Source organism: Danio aesculapii, chromosome 23 (genome assembly GCF_903798145.1).
Source record: "Danio aesculapii chromosome 23, fDanAes4.1, whole genome shotgun sequence".
NCBI classification, from domain to species: domain Eukaryota; kingdom Metazoa; phylum Chordata; class Actinopteri; order Cypriniformes; family Danionidae; genus Danio; species Danio aesculapii.
In genome coordinates this window covers 1,292,240-1,320,140 of record NC_079457.1, presented here as the reverse complement: position 1 = coordinate 1,320,140, position 27,901 = coordinate 1,292,240, and the positions used below count along the sequence as shown (strand labels likewise).

At 36.8% G+C, this 27,901-nt stretch overlaps 1 protein-coding gene across 2 annotated transcripts; it reads left to right on the top strand.

Moving 5' to 3' along the window:
* The first annotated feature begins 40 nt into the window (after positions 1-40).
* psip1b (PC4 and SFRS1 interacting protein 1b) lies at positions 41-27,768 on the top strand. Of its 2 annotated transcripts, XM_056448968.1 has the most exons (15): positions 41-184; positions 465-551; positions 947-1,008; positions 2,866-3,004; positions 9,537-9,995; positions 12,084-12,252; positions 12,423-12,883; positions 13,016-15,013; positions 15,495-15,703; positions 17,061-17,098; positions 18,520-18,599; positions 20,464-20,565; positions 22,689-22,860; positions 26,267-26,330; positions 26,882-27,768. In XM_056448968.1, exons 1-15 carry the CDS (start codon positions 167-169, stop codon positions 26,895-26,897), a joined length of 4,074 nt encoding a protein of 1,357 aa, XP_056304943.1. In that variant the 5' UTR covers positions 41-166; the 3' UTR covers positions 26,898-27,768. The 2 variants fall into 2 exon arrangements, with proteins under 2 accessions (XP_056304943.1, XP_056304942.1); XM_056448967.1 differs by having other exon boundaries at positions 12,423-15,013.
* The last annotated feature ends 133 nt before the right edge of the window (positions 27,769-27,901 follow it).

Below are 27,901 nucleotides of genomic sequence, written 5' to 3'. Positions count from 1 at the left end.
GAGCGGGAGACGGACTAAACTATTTCACCGGCGCTAAGGGGAGACACTCACTCGTGCACGTCTCCATGTCCGTTCATTCAGAGCGTGAAAATAATTTTAATTCGTGTGTTTTCTGATTTTTAAACTGCAGTGTTTATTAAAAATGGTCTTTTTGCTCTAAACTGATATGCAGAAAGGAGTAAAGGTGAGTCACTGTACACACAGTGGACATGAGTTAGCCTAAGCTAGCCAAACAAGGCTAAGTTATCATTTTATTTACTCACGTTACGGTACTGTCGATGGCAAATACATCAAATGAGATTAATATCAGATTGTGTGCAAACTCATGAGTATACGGGGGATTTTTGAGCATTGTGTGTCTTTTCTGCTGAAGTGTTTTGCGTGTTGTTGTTGTTGTTGTGTATGTGAGCGATGCTGAGTGTTTGTTTGTATTAATAAACAATATTTTATTTGCTTTTATGAAGATGAAATCTGATCAGACCACAGATGATTTTACTCCAGGTGATGTTGTGTTTGCGAAGATGAAAGGTTATCCTTTCTGGCCTGCCAGGGTGAGTTTCTGTAGTGTTTCATTGTGTTGTATGACATATCCTGCAGTGTATAGTCACATATTATATGTCATATCCATCATATCTATCTTGAAAGAAGTTGGTTTTATATTCGGATGTTCAGATATTCTCCTCAATAATATAATTTCAGAAAAGTATTCTTTGCAAAATCTAAATAGGGAAATCATACTAGCAACCAATGATTATCAAAGTACAACATTGTTCACAGTCAAATAAACAGTGTTACTGTTGTTTTGAAGTCATACTTGCATGCTAATTCCGATCGAATATTCAAAGTAACATGGTAGACATTATAGAGACTTCTAAATGAACGAATGTGGGAATGTTAAACCAACTTAACCTCTGTTCTATCTTGTTGTTGTTGTTTTGTCTCTTAGATTGGAGAAGGAAAAGCCCCCAAAAATAAGATCCCCATCTTCTTTTATGGGACGCACTCAACGTGAGTAAACTCAAATCAAACATGCATGTCAAAACATTGCGTTAAAGCAGTGATTCTCAACCACGTTTCTGGAGGACCACCAACACTGCATGTTTTGGATGTTTCCTTTGTCTGTCACAACCATTACAGGTTTCAGTCTCTGCTAATGAGCTGATGATCTGAATCAGGTGTGTTTGGTTGAGGAGACAATTGCTGCATCCCAATTCGCATACTTGTACTACGCCCTAAAAGTATGTACTTTTTTTGTAAAGGAAATGTTTATACTTTTGAGTGTGCAACAGAAGAGTATGCAAGCTTTGGGACATACTACTTCCTCTTTAACAGATCGTTGTGTTGCTTAGTTATGCCCCCTGACAATCATCCACACACCATCCACATTTCTGTCGTATTTAATTTCCTGCCTTATTGGAGAAGCAGCAGCCGGTTAATCTCCCATTCACGAGTCTTTCATGCAGAGAAATCTCCTCAGGTCTTTGAATAATTCTGCATTCAGACGCTCAGACGTCCAAACGTGTCTTTATATAAGTTCAGTATTGTTGTTGCAGATGAAATATAACACAGATAATGCGCATTAAATATTTTCCAGTGGGCTAGATATTAATTAAGTCATTCAAACATCTTTACCGAAGCCTCTCTGCTTGACTGTTGGTCTCGCGCGTCCATCATGTTTGTAGTTTGTTTACACTTTTTCACTAACGTTTGTAGTTCTAAATTGAATTCACGTCCTACGCGCAATGAATTGTGGGCAATATCAGCGGTTAGATTATGGACGCTTCTACACTTTGAGTTTTTACCGGAAATAGTAAACCATACAGGAACCTTTGGCATGCTCTTTTCAACATACTACGGTTTGGGACATACTAATTCTACTTTTAAATACTATTTAGGACAGATAGTATGTGAATTGGGACGCAGCAATTGACTAACAGTCATTCAAACAACTTTACCGAAGCCTCTCTACGTGACGATTGGTCTCCTGCGTCCATCATGTTTGTAGTTTATTTACACTTTTCACATGAGTTTGTAGTTCTAATCGAATTCATGTCCAATGTGCAATGTATTGTGGGCAATATCAGCGGTTAGAGTATGGACGCTTCTACACAGCAAACCATCCGGGAACCTCTGGCATACTCTTTTCAACATGCTATGGTTTGGGACATACTAATTCTATTTACAAATACTATTTAGGATGGATAGTATGGGAATTGGGATGCAGCAAATGAGAAATGTGCAGAACTGGTGGTCCTCCAGGAACGTGGTTGAGAAACACTGCATTAAAGTGATGATAATGAAATGAAAATTCTGTAATAATTTCTTTACTTTTGACTTGTTCCAAACCAATAAGAGTTTTTTTTCTTCTGTTAAACACTAAGGGATATTTTGAAGGAAGCTGGAAACCTGTAACTGTATTTGTTTTACCTGATATTTAAGTAAATGGGATTTTCAGCATTCTTCAAAATATCTTACTTTGTTTAACAAAATAAAATAAATTACTCCATTAACAAAGTATATACATCATTATCATCTAATATGCAACAACAATCATCCAGCCCTGATATACAGTAATGGTCTTGTGTTTTATTTACAAATAAAGCGTAAACTGATCAAATATATTCTGTATTTTCAATACATTTAATGTTGTTCTTTATTTAAGTGTAAATGTTAATGTAAATCATACACCATGTGATGAACTCACGTTTAAGGCATTTAATATTACATATTGGGTTGTTTACTATTATTCTGGTGGTTCCTTATGATTGCTGTACTCTTTCAAATATGCACCTTGATATTCAACATGTACTTTAAATCTTGAATTTAGCAGTTTTAAAAACAACTAACATGTTGTTTTTCTTCCAGAACCTTTCTGTTCTCCAAAGACATCGTCCACTACTGGCCGAACAAGCAGAAATATGCCCAGGCCAACAAACGGGGAGGCTTCGAGGAGGGCATGTGGGAGATCGAGAATGACCCGGGTGTGGGTCTCAGAGGTCAAAAGGTCAGTGTGTAAGTTTAGTTGTGCTGTCAAACGATTAATCACATCCACGATAAAATGTCATATTTACAAAATATATTTATATACACAGTATGCATAAATATATGTGTGATTATTTTATAGAAAATATTTGAAGAGTTCAGATGCAAAACCCTCTAAATCCATCAGACCTCTTTTTTTGTAAATGAGCATTTTCTCTCAGGCTCCTACAATTAGGTTCAGAAGCTTCATTTTATATGTAATGATAAGGTTATTAGCTAGTTAATATAATACCTTTTTTTTCAAAACTGTCTCTGTAGAAAAGTCTTTGGTTTTTAACCAAGTAGATTTTCTTTATCGTCAAAACCAGCTAAATCCACTTCTGCTTTTTATGCAAAAACCTCTAAATCCACCTTTTGGGACAAGACAGTGTAATTAGTTGAAAATCACTAAAGATGCAATTAGAGATTATTTTACCAAACATAAAACACATTACACAAACCACCTAAATCTAAAAATAGATAAATCTGTCGAGTAAGTGGCGGTTCATTCCACTGTGATAAACCAGGAAAAAAGCAGAAGGAAAATGAATGAATGAAATCTGTCAAGTGCATTAATCAATAACATTAAAACTGACATTAAATCTTCACAATCTGTTGTCATTTCTGATATTTAGGATTTAGATTTAATGTAAGTAGAACATTGTAAACGTTGTAAACTAAACTAGGTAGATTCAAATAATGTAGTGTAAAAACATTGTGAAACATCAATATCTGTGCATTGTCCATTAATAAAAAAAGCTTATCAGACGTACAGGTATTATGAAGTAATATAACTGTATAGTTTTATACATTATATTTATCTTTTTAATTTATCATTATAGCATCCACCTGGGATAAAAGGACGGCATCTTAACTCTGTCGTTAAATGGAGTTGCTGTTTAATGCTTAGTAAATCTGACTCATTTAAAGTAGCGTCGCTGTGCAAAACACGTGATGAATGCATGCTACACTTCCGACTGTACAGTGTGTTTTCTTATTCTTATAATGCACAGAGTTTTGAGGTAAGGGAGGTTTTCATTTGCCATTCACTGACAGTCGGACAGACTCATCCAGTTCATCAAACTCCGCCTTTTAAAATCGAAAGCGGAATAAACAGTCTCCTCATTGGCGTATTGAAAACATGTGATTCGATTCGCCCCTTCTGATTGGTTCTCGGGATGTAGCGGCTTTTGCTGTCAAAGGCAAGTGGCGTTTAGCAGCTTTTGCCAACAAACTCTTATTTCTGAATGTGCTGATGCTGAGATTTAGATTTGAAGCATATCTATTTGTTGATGGTGTACTACGCGCCTAAAGCATTCGCTCAATGTCATTAGCTCATTTTTGGCGGAAGTGGCGTTTAGCGGCTTTTGCATCTGAACTCTTCATTTGTTTACTTATATTGTATAAATATATAATGTATATATGCATCATGTCTTATTTTGTATATTTTTATTTAAAGTCATGTCAGTGACAATGGCCATGGCAAATGGCAAAACAATTCATTAAAAATAAATACAATGAAATCTACAGACAAATAAATACCTAAATTGGATTTTCTTTTCTATATTAATAATAAAATCTTATCTAATTGATGTATTTATTTGTGGATTTAATTTATTTGTGTGTGTTATTTTAGTTATTTTTATATATATATATATATATATATATATATATATATATATATATATATATATATGTATATATGTATATATGTATATATATATATATATATATATATATATATATATATATATATATATATATATATATATATATATATATATTTTTTTTTTAATGTAAAGGGTTTTAGATTTTATTAATATTTATTTAAAAGGTGCACATTTTAATTAAACACTTAAGGTTATTGCACACTGAATCCATCATTTTTTGCATTTAAAAAATAAATTCGACCCCACATGATGAGAATCGTTTTGACACACTGCCTCTGAAGCTTTCGTCCATCATAAAAAAATTTGAACTGGGTTTGTTTTTTTTTTTGGGGGGGGGGGGGGGGGGGGTGTTGCGATTTTTCGCATCTGAAATATCGGTTTGAGAGGTATTTTGACAGTTCAGAGCCACTGTACAGGCGAAAAGCTAAATACAGAAAGCCGTCATTTGAGCTACAGATAACTTTATGACAGTGCATAAAATAAAGAGAGAATGTGGAGGACAGTTGAAAACCCCTATATGCTGGATTCAGTAATAGAAAGCATGGTCCGCTTTCATTCTGTTGCTTCAACACTTTAACTTCAACTCTTCCACTTCAACTGCCATCTATTATAATGTATATAGGTACTTCCAATCTCTGTTTAGGATTTGTTTATGTATGTGAATGTGTGAAGTATCACAATGAATCTATCAAAATTCCACAGATTTCCTGAAATAAACTTTGCATTTGGGGAAAATCCAGCATATCATCATCTTTGATATTGAGCTGAACTCTATTTCCTCTAATGCAGTATTGGATGAACCCAATTTGCAGCCTATTCCTTTTTATTCTACTTTGGAGAAGAGCGGAGAAACAAAGCGTCATTTGTTTTTTTCACCTTTGTCTCTGAAATGTTTTGCCTTTTTTTGTGATGGATTAATTAATATGCATTGGACTCTGTGTGCAAGGTTTGTGTACGTGACGAATTTTGTGCATATGAATACAAAAAAAATCGCATACAAAAATACAAGGCCCGATCGGGCCAGTGGTTCAGACTTTTACTTGCCGTGCCAAAATTTTCACTGGCCCCACCAAAAAAAAAAAGTTATTAGCTATTTCTTAGCCCCATATTTTAAATAATGTGTCAAAAACCTATAATTCAGCATATATATATATATATGTGTTGGGAGTAATGCGTTACAAAAGTAATGTATTACAGTAATGTATTACATTTTCCTGTAACGCAGTAGTGTAAGGCATTACTTATACATTTTCAGTAATATTTTACTCGGTACATGTTCAGTAACGCGTGCGTTACAACAAACTTTTCGCCCGCAAGACATTACCAAATAAAAAATACCGCAAGTAAGTTCTATTTTCTGTTCGTGGTTAGTGAATATATGCGCGTGTTGTCATTAATATGCCTCTGGCTATTGGAACTTTTTTACTTTGAACGCGGAATGACTTCAGCCTCTGAGCTCGAGGTCCGAGGCTATTGGCTCAGCCCGGTTCACAGTAAGGTCAAGCCCTGACGTGCAGCGGAAGAGCGGTAAAATAGATGAGCAGAAGACAGTACATTCGCGAGATGGACGTATGTGCATATGGCGTTATTTCACTGACAACAGTCGTAAGCGCAGTTTTACAAGAGCGCATTCATGTAATTCTCTGTTCGTGGACAACTCGACCGCATTTTTTTTTTTTCGCAGTCGCATGCACTCAAAACACGGCTGCTCACGTGCGAATGATCTGCTCTGGCTCCGTCAGATGATGCAGACTCACATTTTGTGCCTCATGTTTCCTCTTCTTTTCGTGCTTTTGCTCTCCAGAGATCCTCCTGTTCAATTGGTTATCCCAAGAATGTTGATATGGTTTATATATTGCTACAGTATTTATTAGCAATACACGAAACACTAAAAGGTTATGATAAATTCTATAATAAATACTTGTGTTTTTGAGTGTTAGATATACTGCCTATGTTTTAGGCTAGTATTATTTACAATTTGTTAATGAATGCTTCAGCATACTGTAGTATTAAGAATAGTGAACTGATAAAATGAAATACAAAGTGTAGTTTTACTACAGTAAAGTGTGGTGAATTGTAGTATAGTATACCCTATATTGTAAAAAAAAAAAAAACTACAGCACTGGGTAATTTGTTTATATTACGCTTGTGTTACCATAGCAACTAGTATTAGCACACCTGATTAATTGAAGTACTTTACTGTAGAACTGTTCAAAACACTGTACATGACAGGGAAAATGTCCTCCACAATCTCATCAGCAATGTGGAAGACAACAGAGACGTGTTCAATTTATTTTAGTTGCCATAATAAAATGGGATTGATACTGAGATTTATTTGAGGAGTGAATAGTTCAGTAGGCTATAATACCTCATCAAGTTTTCCCCTATTTTTATCGGTTACATTTCTGCTTGCATTCGTTATATTTTTGTTTAAATGTTGTTTTATTTGATTAGTATGGTGCACCTTTTGGATGTTTAATAAATGTTTTTTAAAAATGTATTCTTTGCATTCAACTTCTTTTCTATGTGTCTTAAGTGTTTGAAATTGGAAATATTTCATCATATAACAAACAACAAAAAAGGTTATAGTGGATTAGATTAAAAATTTTATATGTAAGTCTATTTTAGTATTTTGGTTATTGTTAATAAATAGTGTACAAATATAAATTATATCAAAAAGCATGAAAGGAAGAGGGAACACAAGACACAAATTGTGAGTCTGCATATAATCTCACTGAGCGAGTAGTGTACTGTGAGCGCACAAGAAATTTTGTGCATGAGCAGTGCATATTTGAGAGAGCATGAGAAAATTTGCACGCGAGCAGCGTATATTTGAGAGCTCACAAGCAGTTTTGTCCACAGAGGAAATCGGTGCACGAGCATTATATTGAGAAAGCAATGTTCATCATGCTCACTTTGTGCATGACAGTTTTGTGTTGTGAACCTGAATTTAAAGTGAATAGAATAATGGCAAGATTAAGAAAAAAATGCATCTGGTCATGGCATTGGAGTTTACATATAGGCCTGTTGTGTCTAATATGAAAATAGCCAAGCTATTCACAGATATTGCCAGATAATCACTTTACCTTTACCATACTTTCAACAGACTTTGATCATTTGTGATTCTGGCTCTTATCCTTTCTTGCATTGTCTTGAGCCTTCACGTTGCCAAATATATACTATATTGTTAGTAGCCTGGATAGGTCACCGTCATTCTGCTACATCATATCGCTTTCTACTGGATGTAAAATGCTCTGCAGTACATTTAGTCATTTTAGAATGTTAAGTTCTAATTCTGTAGTTATTTTGGTGAAAGTAACTAAAAAGTAATATAAGAGTAATGTAACATATTACAATTTTGAGACAGTAATATTGTAAGGTAAGGGATTACTTTTAAATCACAGTAATAAGTAATCTGTAATGTATTACAGTTTGGAAGTAACTTGCACAACACTGTATATATATATATAATTTTTTTTTTCCCAAATGATGTTTAACAGAGCAAGGAAATTTTCACAGTATGTCTGATAATATTTTTTCTTCTGGTGAAAGTCTTATTTGTTTTATTTCAGCTAGAATAAAAGCAGTTTTAAATTTTTTAAATGCCATTTTAAGCTCAATATTATTAGCCCTGTTAAGCTGTATATTTTTTGATAGTCTACAGAACAAACCATTATTATACAATGACTTGCCTAATTACCCTAACCTGCCTAGTTAACCTAATTAACTTAGTTAAGCCTTTAAATGTCACTTTAAGCTGAATACTAGTGTCTTGAAGAATATCTAGTCTAATATTATTTACTGTCATCATGACAAAGAGAAAATAAATCAGGTATTAGAGATGAGTTATTAAAATTGATTAAAATTATTATGTGCTGAATAAATCTGCTCTCAGTTAAACAGAAACTGGGGAAAAAAATAAACGGTGCTAATAATTCTGACTGCAATTCTGACTGTGTAAGTATTTATAATTTTATATATATATATATTAATTTATTAATTTTGTCACCCACAGATATCGTCACCAATTATAAATCATAGAGGTCAGACTTTCTCATTTACAGCCTCATTTCAGTTGTCAAGGTTTTTAAAAATCTATCTATTAAAAGAAATGTTTGATAGAATTATGCATTATAAGCTTACATTATAGAGAGCAATAACAGATGAGGTGAGACTGCAGTCAGATCATGAAGCAGGTCAATGTTGAGCTTTCTGTCGAGGTGTAAGTGCAGAAATGAGCACAACAACAGGCCTAATACCAAATATTATGAGATTAAAATCTGAAAAAATTATCATATGGTAATTTCCGTCAATTTACCTATCGGATAAACAGCTCTCTGAAATTTTTCAGCATGCTTTCACTTTCATATTTGACATGAAACACACATTTACCGGTAGGAATGACGTTCCTCCCAGTCCTACTCCTCATTCTCTCTTCATATAGCCGAATATATGGCTATTATTAAAAATAATACACTGCCATATAGTTTGGTTTGTTAGTTCATTGGATTGTTTTGCTTTCTCACAACAATCGATCGGATCTAGAGTTCGACCTCCTCATTCAGGCCATCTCGGACCAATTGATTTGGCACGAATCTGAGCATGATTGCAGGATTCACATATGCCAGACGATGAGACTGGTTCCAAAACAAACATCTAGGTGTGAAAGCACCGCAAGAATGTTTTTGCATGCAATTGACAAACAGTCAAACAGTTATTGTCGAGCCCTGTTGACTATTGCTGAAATACATACTGCGATATCGATGCTCAGACGATATATACTGTATTGTACTGCCCTAATCAGGATATAAGATGATCTAGATTTTTGTGTGTGTTTTGTGACAGAAAGCAGCGTTAGTGAAACGGCTGTCAGAGAGTCGACTAAAGTGGAAAAACAAGAAGAAGAAAGCAGAGAATCAGACTGAAGAAAAGAAACCCCCACAATCCCCAAAAGATCCAGTGTCGAAGAGCGAGTCAAAAGCAGCGACGCCACATAAGAGAGAAACAAAGTCTGAATCTGTCACACCGAAACATGACAAGAACACCAAAACACGGTCAACACGCTCCAGAGATTCACCCGCGAAGACCAGCACAGATAAAAGACGGACAGATAAAATTGTGCCTGCCAGAAAAATGACATCGGTGAAGACGATCACAACCGGGTGGAGACGTCTGCCATCCAGCGTCATATTAGCAAGACGGATGGATGCAGCAAAGACTCTTTCGGCTCACAGGAAACATGTGCTTAATAGGAAGATCATCTCCACAGCGAAGAGAAGGATTGATGCTATTAATCACAAAAAGGTTTGCTGTCATTCTCTGTTGTGTGCTGAGATTATTAAAACTTGACCTGTACCAGGTAGCTGGGTAGCATTGGTTTAGTTTTCATTAATCCTGAGTTTTAGGTAACTTGAAAGTAGCTCTGCTTTTTTTTCTGCTCCACTTCAGATGTCAGTCAGATTATTTTGAAGCTGTATTTAGGCTATGTTCTGGTTATGGTCAGATTATTTTAAAGCTTAATTTATTAGGCTATGTTCTGGTTATGGTCAGATTATTTTAAAGCTTAATTTATTAGGCTATGTTCTGGTTATGTTCAAGTTATGGTCAGATTATTTTAAAGCTATATTTAGGATATTTTCTGGTTATGGTCAGATTATTTTAAAGCTATATTTAGGATATGTTCTGGTTATGTTCCTGTCATGATCAGATTATTTTGAAGCTATATTTAGGCTGTGTTATGGTTATGTTCAGGTTATGGTCAGATTATTTTGGAAGCTATATTTAGGATATGTTCTGGTTATGTTCAGGTTATAGTCCGATTGTTTTGAAGCTATATTTAGTCTGTATTCTGGTTATGTTCATGTTATGGTCAGATTATTTTGAAGCTATGTTTTAGTTATGTTCAGGTTATGGTCAGATTATTTTGAGGCTATATTTAGGCTATGCTCTGGTTATGTTCAGATTATTTTGAAGCTGTATTTAGGCTGTGTTCTGGTTATGCTCAGGTTATGATCAGATTATTTTGAAGCTATATTTAGGATATACTCTGGTTATGTTCATGTTATGGTCAGATTATTTTAAAGATGCATTTAGGTTATGTTTGGTTATGGTCAGATCATTTTAAAGCTATATTTAGGTTATGTTCAGGTTATGATCAGATTACTTTGAACCTATATTTAGGCTAAGTTCTGGCTATGTTCTGGTTATCCTCAGGTTTTGATCAGGTTATTTTGAAGCTATATTTAGGCTATACTCTGGTTATGTTCAGGTTATAGTCAGATTATTTTAAAGCTATATTTAGGATATGTTCTGGTTATTTTCCTGTCATGTTCAGATTATTTTGAAGCTATATTTAGGTTGTGTTCTGGTTATGTTCAGATTATGGTCAGATTGTTTTGAAGCTATATTTCGGCTATGCTCTGGTTATGTTCGGATTATTTTGACGCTATATTTAGGCTATGATCTGGTTATGCTCAGGTTATGATCAGATTATTTTAAAGCTTTATTTATTAGGCTATGTTCTGGTTATGGTCAGATTATTTTGAAGCTCTATTTAGGCTGTGTTCTGGTTATGTTCATGTTATGGTCAAATTATTTAAAGATGTATTTAGGTTATGTTCTGGTTATGGTTGGATTATTTTAAAGATATATTTAGGTTATGTTTAGGTTGTGGTCAGATTATTTTGAAGCTTTATTTATTAGACTATGTTCTTGTTATGGTCAGATTATTTTGAAGCTCTTTTTAGGCTGTGTTCTGGTTATGTTCAAGATATGGTCAGATTATTTTAAAGCTATATTTGGGATATGTTCTGGTTATGTTCAGGTTATGATCAGATTGTTTTGAAGCTATATTTACACTGTATTCTGGTTATGTTCATGTTATTGTCAGATTATTTTGAAGCTATGTTTTAGTTATGGTCAGATTACTTTGAGGCTTTATTTAGGCTATGCTCTGGTTAGCCTAAATATAGCCTCAAAATTATCTGACCATAACATGAACTATGTTCTGGCTACGTTCTGGTTATGCTCAGGTTATGATCAGATTATTTTGAAGCTACATTTAGGCTATACTCTGGTTATGTTCATGTTATGATCAGATTATTTTAAAGATGTATTTAGGTTATGTTCAGGTTATGGTCAGATTATTTTGAAGCACTATTTAGGCTGTGTTCTGGTTATGGTCAGATTATTTTAAAGCTATATTTAGGCTATGTTCTGGTTATGTTCTTATGATGATTAGATTATGTTCATGCTATGCTCAGATTATGGTCAGGTTATTTTTGAGATATTTAGACTAATTTAATTCTGAGTTTATCCAGCATCATGGTACAGACACCGGCTTTATGCCAGAATATGATGTGTTGATGTTGTTGTTGTGTTGTGATATTTCAGTCCTCGAGAATCACACGCTCGACTGGAGATCTTGCCGAGGCTACTGATGATGTCACCGCGAAGCCGCTAGCTCTCAAAGGCAAACGCAAGCAAACCAATTCTAATGTGAAGGAAGACGCTCATATTTCTTTTCCAGCGACAGACGTCTCTGCCTCTTCCACTCCGACAGGTGAACTAAAGCTTACATTTACATTCAATTACAGTTGTTTATTAAACTATCCTGACATTGTTTTTTTGGTTATTTTAAAGCTTTAAATTATACTCATTGCTGTGTATGCCATATATGGGCAATATTGCCATACAAAGCTTCTTAGCTGATCATATCTACTCAATGTACAGGCTCGAAGAGGAGACGCCTCGAAGAACCTGAGAAGAAGAGCGAGGATGAGGAGAAAGAGCTGAAGACGAATGAGGCTCAATCAAAGGAGAAAAATAAAGTGGAGAAAAAGATTGAGAAGCAGAATGAGATAGAGAAGAGCAATGCTGACAAGAACAAGATGGTGGAGAAGAACGAGGCTGAAAAGAGTGAGTCTAAAAAGAGTGATGCAAAAAAGGATGAGTCTAAAAAGAAAGAGACAAAAAATATAGAGACGGAAAGGAAAGAGGCAAGAAATAGTGAGGCAAAAAGCAAAGAACCTTGTAAGGACGATTCTGAAAAGAAAGACGCAAGAAAGGACAATTCTGAAAAGAAAGAGACAGAAAGGGTAGAGACAAGAAATAGCGAGTCTGAAATGAAAGAGGCAAAAAATAACGAGTCTGAAAAGAGAGAGGCAGGAAAGAGCGAGTCTGAAATGAAAGAGGCAGAAACGAAAGAGGCAAGAAAGAATGAGTCCGGAAAGAAAGAGGCAAGAAAGAGTGAGTCTGAAAAGAGAGAGGCAAGAAAGAACGAGTCTGAAATGAAAGATGCAAGAAAGAACGAGTCTGAAAAAGAGGCAAGAAGGAACGAGTCTGAAAAGAGAGAGGCAAGAAAGAGCGTGTCTGAAATTAATGAGGCAAAAGATAACGACTCTGAAAAGAGAGAGACAAGAAAGAGCGAGTCTGAAATGAAAGATGCAAGAAAGAGCGAGTCTGAAATGAAACAGGCAAGAAGAACCGAGTCTGAAATTAAAGAGTCAGAAAAGAGAGAGGCAAGAAAAAGCGAGTCCGAAAGGAAAGGGGCAAGAAAGAATGAGTCCGAAAAAAAAGAAGCAGAAAGGGTAGAGACAAGAAAGAACGAGTCTGAAATGAAAGAGGCAAGAAGAACCGAGTCTGAAAAGAGAGAGGCAAGAAAGAGCGTGTCTGAAATTAAAGAGGCAAAAGATAACGACTCTGAAAAGAGAGAGGCAAGAAAAAGCGAGTCCGAAAAGAAAGATGCAGAAAGGAAAGAGGCAAGAAAGAATGAGTCCGAAAAGAAAGAGGCAAGAAAGAATGAGTCTGAAATGAAAGAGGCAAGAAAGAACGAGTTTGAGAACAAAGAGGCAAGAAAGAATGAGTCTGAAAAGAAAGAGGCTGAAAGTAAAGAGGCAAGAAAGAGTGAGGCAGAAAGGGTAGAGACTAGAAAGAACGAGTCAGAAAAGAAAGAGGCAAGAAAGAGCGAGTCTGAAAAGAAAGAGGCAAGAAGGAATGAGTCTGAAAAGAAAGAAGCAAGAAGGAACGATTCTGAAAAGAAAGAGTCATGGAGCGAGTCTGAAAAGAAAGAGGCGAGAAGGAATGAGTCTGAAAAGAAAGAGGGAAGAAGGACTGAGTCTGAAAAGAGAGAGACAGGACGGGGCAAGTCCGAAAAGAAAGAGGCTAGAAAGAATGAGCCTGAAAAGAAAGAGGCAAGAAGAAGCGAGTCTGAAAAGAGAGAGACAAGAAGGAGCGAGTCTGAAAAGAGAGAGACAAGAAGGAGCGAGTCTGAAAAGAGAGAGACAAGAAGGAGCGAGTCTGAAAAGAGAGAGGCAAGAAGGAGCGAGTCTGAAAAGAGAGAGGCAAGAAGGAGCGAGTCCGAAAAGAAAGAGGCTAGAAGGAGCGAGTCTGAAAAAAAAGAGGCTAGAAGGAACGAGTCCGAAAAGAAAGAGGCTAGAAGGAGCGAGTCCGAAAAGAAAGAGGGTAGAAGGAACGAGTCCGAAAAGAAAGAGGCAAGAAGGAGCGAGTCCGAAAAGAAAGAGGGTAGAAGGAACGAGTCCGAAAAGAAAGAGGCAAGAAGGAGCGAGTCCGAAAAGAAAGAGGCAAGAAGGAGCGTGTCTGAAAAGAAAGAGGCTAGAAGGAGCGAGTCTGAAAAGGAGGCTAGGAGCGAGTCTGAAAAGAAAGAGGCTAGACGGAGCGAATCCGAAAAGGAGGCTAGAAGGAGCGAATCCGAAAAGAAGGCTAGGAGGAGCGAGTCCGAAAAGAAAGACGCTAGAAGGAGCGAGTCCGAAAAGAAAGACGCTAGATGGAGCGAGTCCGAAAAGAAAGACTCTAGAAGGAGCGAGTCTAAAAAGAAAGACTCCAGAAGGAGCGAGTCTGAAAAGGAGGCAAGAAGCGAGTCCCAAAAGAAAGAGGCTAGAAGGAGCGAGTCTGAAAAGAGAGAGACAAGAAGGAGCGAGTCTGAACTGAAAGAGGCAAGAAAGAACGACTCTGAAAAAGAGGCAAGAAGCAACGAGTCTGAAAAGAAAGAGGCAAGACAGAACGAGTCTGAAAAAGAGGAAAGATGGAACGAGTCTGAACTGAAAGAGGCAAGAAGGAACGAGTCTGACAAGAGTGATGCAGAAAAGGATGCAGTGGAGAAAAACAAAGCTGAAAAGAGTAAGGTAGAAATGAAGAAAGAGGCAAAGCTGATTGAGGCTGAAAAGAACAAGTTGCCGGAGAAGAGGAAAGAGATTAATGAGAAGGAACAGAGAGAGACGATGACTAAACCCAAACAGACGAAGAGTTGCGCTCCTGTAGCCACTGATGAGACGCAAGAGGAGAAGAAACCCAGAGATGAAGAGGTGAGAGGATGGGGATTCTGACAGCATCACATGTTCATGTGTGATTACATGTTTTACCATGGTATAGGGTATTCTCACAACACTGACCTAAACTGCAGAAGAGATGACTTTACCGGGTATAATAACACACAAATGCACTTTAACTGAAGGGGTGTTCATAAGACTGTCATGAAACCTTTATAATCATGACACGACACATATCATGAATGTGAATGAGACTTTATGCATGCTTATAACAACTGATATTAAGTGTGATTTGCTCAGTTATGATATTTTAGATGCAAAGAGGATGTTATTGTTTATGACAACTTGACATAAATGCTGATGAGTTGATGTTACCAAGACAACAAAACCTGTCATAAACACGACTGTCATTAAGCCATTATAAATGTCATTAATTTTATAACACCAACAATCAAGCAACTACAGCGCCACAAGCTGACTATGTCATTAAAATCAATGCTTGTGTTTGTGTGTGTAGAGGTGTAAGATCCTGGCAGAAAAGAGGCAGAGTGTGCTGAAGTCTCTGCAGGGTTTGGTCACGTCCACCAGAGGGAAGACTCAGAGCGGCTCTGAGCAAACAGCAGAGTCTGAGGAGCCGCGGAAAGAAAGGAACCACAGGCTGAAGAAACCAGCGGAGGACGAGAAGGACATGGAGAAGAGGAAAGAACAGGAGAAGAGGAATACTGAGTGAGTGACAGAGATCGAGCCTCAAAGCAACCGTTCTTAAATCTAAAATGATGCCATTATTTACTCGCCCTCCACTCACTGCAAACCTGTTTGTATGGAAACCCATTTCTGCCCGTTAAGAAAAAACTCATGCCTTGCAGTACACATGAAGTCTAATCTAACCCATCTTGATGTTGTTAGCTCACATTGCTAGTTTTGTGCTAAACAATTAATCTGTGCAGGTCATTAAGAACCAAATAATAGTTTGCCTTTGTAATCTTTAAGTGAAATCTGCTGATGCACTTCCTGTTTGTTTTCAGTTAAATTCTCAGATTAGGTCTGTCTGAGGTATTGGGGCGGGACTAACACACTTAACCACGCCCCTCCAGCTGTCTGTTTTGACAACAGACAGAAAGGGTGAGCAGGAGGAGTCTGATAGGTTGTAATAACTCTCCACAAACCCTTTTCTCCGTCATTCAAACCCACGCCAACACGGGGAGAACATGCAAACTCCACCTGACCCAGCGGAGGCTTGAACCAGCGGCCTTCTTGCTGTGAGGCCACAGCGCTGACCACTGAGCCACCGTGTCACCGTAATGATGAACATAAAAACACATGACTTCTTTATAAGAGAGAGAGTCATTGATTAACTTACAAAAAATGAGATGAGAAAGTGAATAAGTTCTAAAATATGTCTTAGATTTTTGTTCTGGTAATTGTGACCTGCTAAGTCAGGGGTGTCCAAACTCGGTCCTGGAGGGCGGGCATCCTGCATAGTTTAGCTCCAACTTCCTTCAACACACCTCTCTGGAAGTTTCTAGTATACCTAGAAAGAGCTTGATTAGCTGCTTCAGGTTTGTTTAATTAGGGTTGGAACTGAAATATGCAGGACAGCGGCCCCCCCCCAGGACCGAGTTTGGACACCCCTGTTCTAAGTCATAGTTAAATGGCAAGGATTTTATTTCTCACCTGGTGAAAATGGGCTTCCATTTGTTTGAGTTTTTATTTTGTCTGTCGAAGAGAAAAGAAGATATTTTGAATAATGTTCCATATTATCTTTTTATCCTACTATGGCGGTCAATGATTACTGATTCCACCATTTTCCAGTGTGTCTTTAGTGTTCAACAGAAGAGAAATGCTTAAAGGCTTGAGGGAGCAATTCGTTTTTAACTTAATTAGTTAAGTGCACAATATCAGTTTCTGGCACTCATTCAGATCATTCTTTACATCTGTGATTGTCCATTTGTTTTTATTATGGTGTTTATTACCATTATAAAAGTTATTATAATTATCAAATTAGTTACTGTTATCATTATAGTATAATAAAAGTGTGTGTGTGTGTGTGTGTGTGTGTGTGTGCGCGTGTTTGATTCTACAGACAGCAGATTATTAGCAGTAAAGAAGAAGAGCGCAGAGGTGAGACGCATACACTCTTGTACGAACACACACACATTTACTCTGACACACACTCTCTCCATTGCTGTAGGCCCTGTTTACACTAATATGTTTTAGTTTTAATACAGCATTTTTAGAACAAAAATGATCTGTGTCCACCCAGCATTTCTGAAAAGATCTTTGTCCACACTACACCACTGAAAACACACATCATGTGACCACACACACACACACACACTCTGGCATGCACTGCAGCGTCAGTGTGCGTCTGAGCTCCAGGCAGTCAGCGGGTGCTTCGAGCACACCTCCCCAGATAAGAGCAGCACACGTCGAACAGCTCATCAAGGATATACTGCTGGATTTCATCCTACTATAGAAGTTAAACGTGATATTTAATCCATCTTATCTCTATCTAAGGACTCTTCAGTCTTTAAAATCTATTACTTGTTCTCAGGTAAATATATATTCATTAATGTAACCGCCTACACTGATTCTGCACATTTGACTGATCGTTCACCTTTTATTTCCTGTATTGTATAAACTTACTGTACGTTACACTTTATAATGTCCATTATTGATTATTAAAACTGATATTCAGCAGAAGAGAGGGTGTGTTTCATATTTGACTGCAAATGAAAGGAGGCAGTGATGTTAGAGGTTGTGTTTTGTTATAAATATGTATAGAGTGAAGATGACGCTCGTATAAACATGCAGCTACACAACGCCTCAACATTTCTGCTGTCTGTTAAGTTAATATCAAAAGGAGAATAGGCAGTTCCTCATATCATGTCTTCATTTTATTGCTTAGTGAAACAACATAACCAGGGTGATGTGAATGAGGTTATACAGTACACTGTTCCCTTTGAAGATTCACCCGACGTGTCCTCAGGAGTTTGTTTTCCATATCAAACTTGAATGTCAATATTGAACTCGCAAGGAGAGGATGCAGGACTGAACTGTGTGTAGGCTACTTAATATTGAGGGAAAAGTCCCAATCGGATAAGCGAATGTCTGCAGCCCCGTCTCCCTTTTCCCCAATCCACACTGACATAGAACAGCAGCGTTTAAAACCAAAATGGCCTCTTCAGTGTTTCCTAAACACTCTGGGTTAGTGTGGACGGAAGGCGAAACCGTAGCAAAACTTTAATACTAAAACCTATTAGTGTTTAAGGGTCCATAATGATGTTTGTACTGCACAGACTGTAAACTGTGTGTCCGCTCCCCCTAAACACAACCCTCATACAAAACATTCTGCACTTTCACATCTTCACATTACTGCATTCTGTCGGATTTTACTTCATGAGGACCAAAAAAAAAAGTCCCCACAAGGTCAAAAATTACCTGTAGTGCTATACTTAAGACATAATAAAGACGCATAATAAAACTCTTCCTCTGTATGTACATGTGTGTAGATCACTAACCCTCTCTGTTTGTGTGTACAGCTCAATCTCTATCAGTCACAGATTCTCTGCTCTATCGTCTTCATGGTGACATCAGGATATCAATGACGCTAGAAAATCCGGTATGAACACATTTAATATCATCTATACTGTATATTTGGGGTGTGTTTTGTTTTGTGTATATATATATATATATATATATATATATATATGTATATATATATATATATATATATATGTATATGTATATGGTTGATTTATTTATTTTTTATTATTGACAATAATTAAAGGGCCACAAAACCCCCCTTAAGAACCAGCAGGGTGTTTTCACAAGTCAGGAAAGTAGGCGGAGTCCAGCTTTATTTAGGTAGGAGTGGCAAAAGAGGGAAGGGTTTGCATGAAAAGGGGAGTTTCATGAGGTGAACTACAGCTGATTTTCACAGTGGCAACACCGATGAAGGGGAGAATGACACTGACTACGTTTACATGGACATCAGTCATTGAATTATTTGACTTGATCTGAATAAGACAATAATATGAAGGTGTTTACATGAGTTGTGTTTTGAATGTTCCTTTCGTGATCTCATTTTACATGTTATAGCACATAATTCGACACCACGATCTCCACATTTCCTCTGGAGTTTCATGTAATTTCGGGTGTTTCATTATTAATTTGTGGACTTTAACTGCAGTTTGGGACTTTCACTTTCATTCAGCAACATTTCCTGCATGCCCCCTGTGAGAAAAAAGATATTGGATGTGAGGAACTGCTGTAAGAGTGTAGTTTTAATGGAGTGTTTGATACCACATGCCGTATGAGAGAAAAAAACCTCCACATTACTCAGTAACTTAGATGCACTCGGTAGGTAGCCTCAGAAAGCTGTGTGTGTCTATCCTGTCATAAAATGCGTTGAATCCTACACGACGGTAATAGTTTGATTGCGGTGTTTACATTCGGAGAGCAGCATTTACAGCAGATCTGTCAGCTCTTAATATTGCAGTGATATTAATGTACTGTAAACTCAGTAACTCAATCATTTTGACTAAGGTATGACTATAAACACTGAAAGAGTACTGCTGACGATACCAACTAACTTCACCATCTGAATAAACAAACAAAAAGCACTGATCACACACTTAAATCTGTAATGACAGGACAATCAACACCAACTGAAATCGTGTCTTTATTAGAAGAAAACGAGTGGCAAATCCAGATTTCACCATTTCCAGATGAGAAAAGCTCACAGGTGAAAATGTTCCTTACAAATGTATTTCTGTCGCATGTTAGCAGACCACTGTAATCCACACGTGAGTCCAGCTGCGCTCTCATAGAGGAGAAATGAAAACAAAACGTTTGTTGTGGCGCATTTATAAACACAACACAGACGACCCATGTCTCCAAACAGTTCTTCTTCCACTTAATCACGGTTGGCAACACAACATGGCGTCTTTCTGCCGATTGAACACTGTAACGGGTAAAAACAATCTTCAAAGTTCTCATGCATATTAATGAAGTTACACCTCATACACAACAGAGTGCGCTGATTGGTTGGAACCAAGTCTTTCTCATTAATTAATGCTGAAAACTCAAAGGCGTCACGTTGTACTCCCTGGTCCTGACATCCAGTCTCCACACTGGAGTACACGCAAGGATCTAATCGCCGGAAGATCGATTTTGCTCGAAATAACGCAAAACCAACCAATTTTCTCTTTTTAGCTAAATAAATGTGTCCTGATAGTGTTTTTAGCAGCGTGGGACACATATACGACTGTCAACATCCTCAAACATGTGTTCTGGTGTTTCGTGACCCTTTAAAGGATCTTCAAATGTGTGTGTTCTTGGTTGGTTTAGACCTGTGATGGATGAATGAACAGTACATGTTTCTTGTCTTTGATTCAATATGCTGATCCAAATCTAACTATTATATTAATGACATTAACATGACTCTCACTGCTCTTTCGTTGATGTTTGTTTGTCACTTTCAGGATGTCAGTAAGTGTTTATCGGCGCTGGATGAGTTGAGCAACGTCCCCGTTTCATCACGAAACATCCAGAACCACAGCGAGCTCATTGACACGCTCCGAAAGGTACATGCATTAGAATACACAGACGGATGGAGAGTATACAGTGCATCCGGAAAGTATTGATAACGCTTCTCTTTTTCCAGATTTGTTTATGTTACAGCCTTATTCCAAAATGGATTAAATTAATGTATTTCCTCAACATTCTACACACAATCCCCCATAATGACAATGTGAAAAATGTTTTTTTGAAATTGTTGCAAATTTATTAAAAATAAAAACCCTGTAAAATCAGATGTACATCAGTATTGACAGCCTTTGGCGTGAAGCTCTAAATTGAGCTCAGGTTTATTCTGTTTCCACTGATCATTCTTGAGATGTTTCAGCAGCTTCATTGGAGTTCACCTGTGCTCAATTCAGTTGAATAAATATGATTTGAAAAGGCATACACCTGTCTATATAAGGGCCCAGGGTTTACAGTGCATGTCAAAGCACAAACCAAGCATGAAGACAAAGGAACTGTCTGTAGACCTCGGAGACAGGATTGTCTGGAGGCACAAGGCTGGGGAAGGTTACAGACACATTTCTGCTGCTCTGAAAGTTCCAATGAGCACAGCGGCCTCCATCATCTGTAAGTGGAGTGGCTTCACAACAACTCTGTGAATGTCCTTGAATGACCCAGCCAGAGCCCAGACCTAAATCCTATTGAACATCTCTGGAGAGATCTGAAAATGGCTGTACACTGTTGCTTCCCATCCAACCTGATAGAGCTTGAGAGGTACTGCAAAGAGGAATGGGCCAAAAATCCCAAAGACAGGTGTGCCGAGCTTGTGGCATCATATTCAAGAAGACTTGAGGCTGTAATCACTGCCAAAGGAGCATCAACAAAGTATTGAGCAAAGGCTGTCAATACTGATGTACATGTGATTATACAGGGTTTTTATTTTTTATAAATTTGCAACAGTTTCAAAAAGTCTTTGTTCACATTGTCATTATGGGGGATTGTGTGTAGAATGTTGAGGAAATACACAAAGTTAATCCACTTTGGAATAAGGCTGTAACATAAAAACATGTGGGAAAAGTCAAATGCTATCAATACTTTCCGGATGCACTGTACCAGACTTAGCATAGAAATGAAAATGATATGCTCAACGTAAATTAATACTAAATGTTTCAGTGCAAATATTTAAACTTGGTCTCTTTCTGAAAAAAACAGGTGATTGGATAATAGCTGAAGATCAAACTTCAAAAAGTTAAAACAAAAGTTATGTGCCTTTATGTCTTTGAAAATAATAAAACAGTAAATGTATATTTTAATATATCACACAAGATATGTAATTTACAAAAGCTGTTTTAGCCTAAAATTGACTAAATAAAAGCTAAAATATCAGAACAAATTATATTTCAAATTTAAAGTCATTATCTCCAAAAAAATCTCCAAAAATGAGCTTTCAGTACAATTTATTTGGCAGTACCAGACATGACCACTAGGTCATACATACAGTTTACATTGATGACCACACAAGAGCGCCCCCTGTGTTTTGATGAATATGAACCTTTTTTTTTTTTTTAATACTTTAGAATTGCATGTCTACTTTACAAATATTGTCAAAAGTAGTATGGGATGTTTGGTGTGATATGATTTGAGTTTAGCCTCTAAAAAAACATCTAAAACAAGTTCACAAGCAGATTGCTGTAGCAAAGTAGTGCTTAGTCCCTTTATTAATCGGGGGTCGCCACAATGGAATGAACCGCTAACTTATCCAGCATATGTTTTATGCAGTAGATGCCCTTCCAGCCGCAACCCAACACTGGGAAACACCCATTCACACTCATACACAATGCCAATTTAGCTTATTCAATTTCCCTATACCGCATGTCTTTGGACTGTGGGGGAAACCCATATGGGGAGAACATGCAAACTCCACACAGAAATGCCAACTGACCCAATCGAGGCTTGAACCAGCAATGTTCTTGCTGTGAGGCGATCGTGCTACCCATTCCACCACCGTGACAACCTGTTTCTCAGCATTATCGATCTATAAATATAAACAAACACATGAGAAGTGGATAAAATAAATGCATATAAACATCAGATGCACTCTACAAACATCTACTTGTGATTCAATCAACCAAAAGGCATGCCAATAGCAGGTGTAAACATCATCAGTGTGTGTTTGTGTGTGCAGATGCGCTGGTTTCGTGGCAGCGAGGCCATCATGTTTAAAGCCTCCATGCTGTATCACCGATTTAAAAACATCTACCTCATCGGGGACGCAGACGAGACCCTGAGCCAGGAGTACATTAACTCTCTCCAGCAGGAGAGAGAAAGAGAAATAGAGGAGCGGCACAGAGACGCAGGTGAGCCCTTACAGGGGAAATAAAGTTGACGTCTGGAGTAAAACTCAAAACATAAATACACTGAGAATCAAAATTATTCATCCTACTGTAAATTCTAATGTCTTTCTCAATTATTTCCCAAATGATGTTTCTCAGATTGAGGAATTTCTCACAGTATTTCCTCTAATATTTGTTCTTCTGGAGAAAGTCTTATTTGTTTTATTGCGGCTAGAATAAAAGCAGTTTTTAATGGTTTTAAAGCTATGTTAACCCTCTAAACCCGACGGGAGCGCCCCTGCTCCTGTTTGCATGTCTCTGTTTAAAAGCAGATAAAAACCGAAAGCATATGGGTAGAGCAATAATTTTTTGCATATGAAATCAGAGACGCTATACTTTCAGATCAAGCCCAAAACGGTCTCCTGTTGCAATGTTTTCACTCTTTAATGAGTTTACACAAATAGCCTCAAATGTTTACCAAAAAAACACACTTTAATACATTGCACGCCTTTATATGTGTTTTATATAGGTTGTTAGTGGTTGCTATGCATAAGACGTAATATGCGCTCTTCTATGTATGTGTGCGCGCTCTTCTCTTCATCCGTATCAGAACATCATAATTTCTTTCACACACACAATGTACACACCCACGTTTACACATACAGGCACAATAACACACACGCACTGGCATGAAGTCATAACCGCACAAAAAAAAAAAAATACACAAAGTCCGATGTTTTAGAGTTATTAAAATCGCCAATGTATGTGTGCGCGCTCTTCTTGTCATGGTTTCTCTTCATCTGTATCGGAACATCACAATCAACACACACATCCACATTTACACATACAGGCACAATCACACACACACACAGTGGCATGAAGTCATAACCGCAAGGAACAAATAAAAAATACACAAAGTCCCATGTTTTAGAGTTCTTACTCGCGTCTAACGACGAGGAATTCTCCGACTCCTCATCTGCTCCAGATTCTATTTCCTGTAAAGACGAAGCTGACTTATGTGAAGGATTAGATCCATTCCAAGACATGTTAGTATATTCTTTATAAATGCTTTGCTTTGAGTGTGAATATAAACAAAACAAACAGAATAAACCCGATCATATGACGCGCTATTTACTCTTGTCGTTTCACTTTTATGCCTAAAACATCAAACTTTTCTACCTTTTTACTTACATTTTTTACTGTAGTGCTGAAACGGGCTTATTTTACTTGCCTTGATGTCGTTTTGAACACTGAAGCCCTCAGAACCCTCAGCCCTCATCTGTGGTAGTTTGTAGAGGGAGGTTTTTTTGTTTATAAAAATAAGTGCATCTCACAAACCAATTGATATAATTAGTCCAAATCAGATGTTTATAGTTTCAAAGTGTTTTATGCATGTTTTTTACATCGACAAGTTTGAGGTTGACATTTGGGTTATTTCTGTATAAAGTAAAAACGAAAAAAATAAATTAACTCTTAATGTTTTTTGTGGTTTATTACAGTTTTAAGCTATTTAACTAGTTAATATGGATTTATGACACACATAAACTTCAAGTTATGGATGCAAGGATTTTATTTAAATATGGAATTTGAAAATACTCAAACGAATGACAGCAAAGCATGTGAAAATACTAAGATATGCTCTGGGGGTATTGTTCTATGGCAGGTCTTAAAGGGCTATGGTCAATATTATTAGCCCCCTTAAGCAATATTAGTTTTGGATTGTCTCCAGAATAAACCACTGTTATACAATGACTTGCCTAATTACCCTAACTTTACCCTAATTACCCTAGTGAAGCCTTAAATGTCACTTTAAGCTGAATACTAGTGTCTTGAAGAATATCTAGTCTAATATTATGTGCTGTCATCATGACAAAGAGAAAAGAAATCAGTTATTAGAGATGAGTTATTAACACTATTATGATCAGAAATGTGCTGAAGAAATCCCTCCATTAAACAGCACTTGGGCAGTATTTGAAGAATTAAAAGTTTAAGGAGGGCTGATTATTTTTATCTTTAAATATATATTATATTGAGCCATCATGAAAGTTCCGTGCACAACAGTGATGAGCACTGGACATTTTTCCTCAATATGGATTAATCCATGAGACAGCCATACAGCAGAAATATGGGCAATACTTTACAATACAGGTAAATGCTTTAAAGAGATAAAAAAATTATTGCATTTTATTTATATATGAAGAGTTCAGATGCAAAACCCTCTAAATCCATCAGACCTCTTGTAAACAAGCATTTTCTATCAGGCTACTGTGATTAGGTTCAGAAGCTTCATTTTATATGTAATGACAAGGTTATTAGCTAGTAAATAAAATAACTTTATTTTAAAAATGTCTCCTTTAGACAATTCTTTGGTTTTTAACAAAGTAGATTTTCTTTTGTGTCAAAACCAGCTAAATCCACTTCTGCTTTTTATGCAAAAACCTCTAAATCCACCTATCGGGACAAGACAGTGTATTTAGTTGAAAATCACTAAAGATGCAATTAGAGATTATTTTACCAAACATAAAACACATTACACAAACCACCTAAATCTAAAAATAGATAAATCTGTCGAGTAAGTGGCGGTTCATTCCACTGTGATAAACCAGGAAAAAAGCAGAAGGAAAATGAATGAATGAAATCTGTCAAGTGCATTAATCAATAACATTATAATAAACATTAATCAAGTCTTAACAGCCTGTTGTCATTTCTGATATTTGGGATTTAGATTTAATGTAAGTAGAGTTATTAGCCCCCCTGAATTATTAGCCCCGTTTATTTTTTCCCCCAATTTCTGTTTAACTGAGAGCAGATTATTTCAGCACATTTCTAATCATAATAGTGTTAATAACTCATCTCTAATAACTGATTTATTTTCACCATAATGACAGTAAATAATATTAGACTAGATATTCTTCAAGACACTTCTATACAGCTTAAAGTGACATTTAAAGGCTTCACTAGGGTAATTAGGTTAACTAGGCAGGTTAGGGTAATTAGTTAGTCTACAGAACAAGCCATTGTTTTACAATATCGAAAATTTCGCTAATATTATTGACCTTAAAATGGTGTTTAAAAAATTAAAAACTGCTTTTATTCTAGCTGAAATAAAACAAATAAGACTTTCTCCAGAAGAAAAAATATTATCAGACATACTGTGAACATTTCCTCACTCTGTTAAACATAATTTGGGAAATATTAAAAAAAGAAAAAAATTCAAAGACTTCAGCTGTACAATTATTTATATATATATATATATATATATATATATATATATATATATATATTAGTTGTCACTTTTTTTAAATGTACTGAAAAACGTTTCGACTGTTAAATGAGTTAACATCAGTTAGGTTTGTGATGCCAGTATTTTAGTATTAGTCAGAATATGTGAAATGTTTGTGATTTACTGTGTCTCTGCATGTGTGTTCAGTTCTCAATGAAGAGACCCGAGAGATGAAACCAGCGCATCAAACCACTGGACATGTGCCTCACAGGTATGACATCATCATCATGATAATCAAGGACGGGCTGAGACCTTGAGTCCTTACTGTTTTTATTATAGTTACTGTCAGTATTTACATTAGGCAGTGTATTTAGGGTTTGTTGAAGTGGGTTTAAAAAGAATCTATCTCTGTATAAACAGCAACATCTGCATAAAAATAAACAGAGAAAAAACGTCTTTTATTCTAGCTGAAATAAAACTGCAGTATTGCTCTAGCACAGGGGTGTCCAAACTCGGTCCTGGAGGGCCGGTGTCCTGCAGATTTTAGCTCCAGCTTGCCTCAACACACCTGCACGGATGTTTCTAGAAAGCCTAGTAAGTGCTTGATTAGCTAGCCCAGGTGTGTCTGATTGGGGTTGGAACTAAACTTTGCAGGACACCGGCCCTCCAGGACCGAGCTTGGACATGCCTGCTCTAGCAGTAAAACACTTTCCGCTGGACTGTCCTGCTTTTAAAGGTGCAGTGTGTAAGTTTGACACTCATGTGTTTTCTGTGCACATTCAGTCATTGTTGGAGTTTTGACGATCTCTGCTCTGTTTTCAGTGCGGACCGAAGCTGACGTGAGGAAGACACCGGACTTCACTTCTTGTTTTTAACTCTTTTTGCGCTATTATTCTGGAGTAAGGCATTTTATCCATCATCTTCGTTTTATCCGGCCGCTGAGGGTGTTATTTATTCACACTGAGATGAAGAAGAGCGCAGTGTTTTCCTCTCGGAGCTTTAATGCGATGACGTCAGTGTTTGTCATCATCACACAGGCAGAAACACAGACACGATACACTATAAAGCAGTCATATTTCTCTGCGTTTATCCTGTCAGTTCATTTAAATAACACTCATTAAGTGCTGAAGAATTAAAGGCGTTACTGTTGTCAATGTTGTTTTTAAGGTCTGATCGATGCGAGTGGAACTGACAGGATAAAGACGATCAGATTTATGCTCTTTCCCTTGTATCACAGAGCATTAAATCGCATTAATGGTCAGCATATAAAGCTTGGACAGACTTTAAGTGTGTGTTTTACAATCATTATAGATAAAACACTATCATTAAAGTCCAAACTATTGATGGCGAATGTGCCGTTACCACTAAACCGTGTCTGAAATACAGCGTTCCCTCTAATAAAGGGGTGTTCTTATTTTCTCTGTTCTGTTTGTATGATCAGGCCCATGTTAGGCATTAAAGTGTGTGTGTGTGTGTGTGTATGTGTGTGCGTACACAGGGCAGCTAAATCATCAGTATATAGTGTACAGTGAGACTTTCTGATCTGAACCGGTGCTAATAACACACACGCTGTCTTTAACCCAGTCACACCTTCAGCCGTAACGCTTTCAGACGCCCCAGGTTTGTATTATAAAGCACTTGCATGTGCTTCTTGTGTTGATATGATGTGAATTTGATCTTGATCATAATAAACTGATCTTCAAACAAAACCTGCTGCTTGTGTTTTGGTTATGTTTGTATGTTGTATATTCACACACACATTTATTTATTTATATATATATATATATATGGAACAATAACAGGCCACTTAATTATACGTTTCTCTGAATTTACAGTAATGTC

Excerpts from the sequence above, each read along its gene's own strand:
- psip1b (XM_056448967.1), top strand. Across the intron at positions 552-946 it reads ATCCTTTCTGGCCTGCCAGG|ATTGGAGAAGGAAAAGCCCC; the intron begins GTGAGTTTCTGT and ends TTTGTCTCTTAG. Across the intron at positions 1,009-2,865 it reads TTTTATGGGACGCACTCAAC|AACCTTTCTGTTCTCCAAAG; the intron begins GTGAGTAAACTC and ends TTTTTCTTCCAG.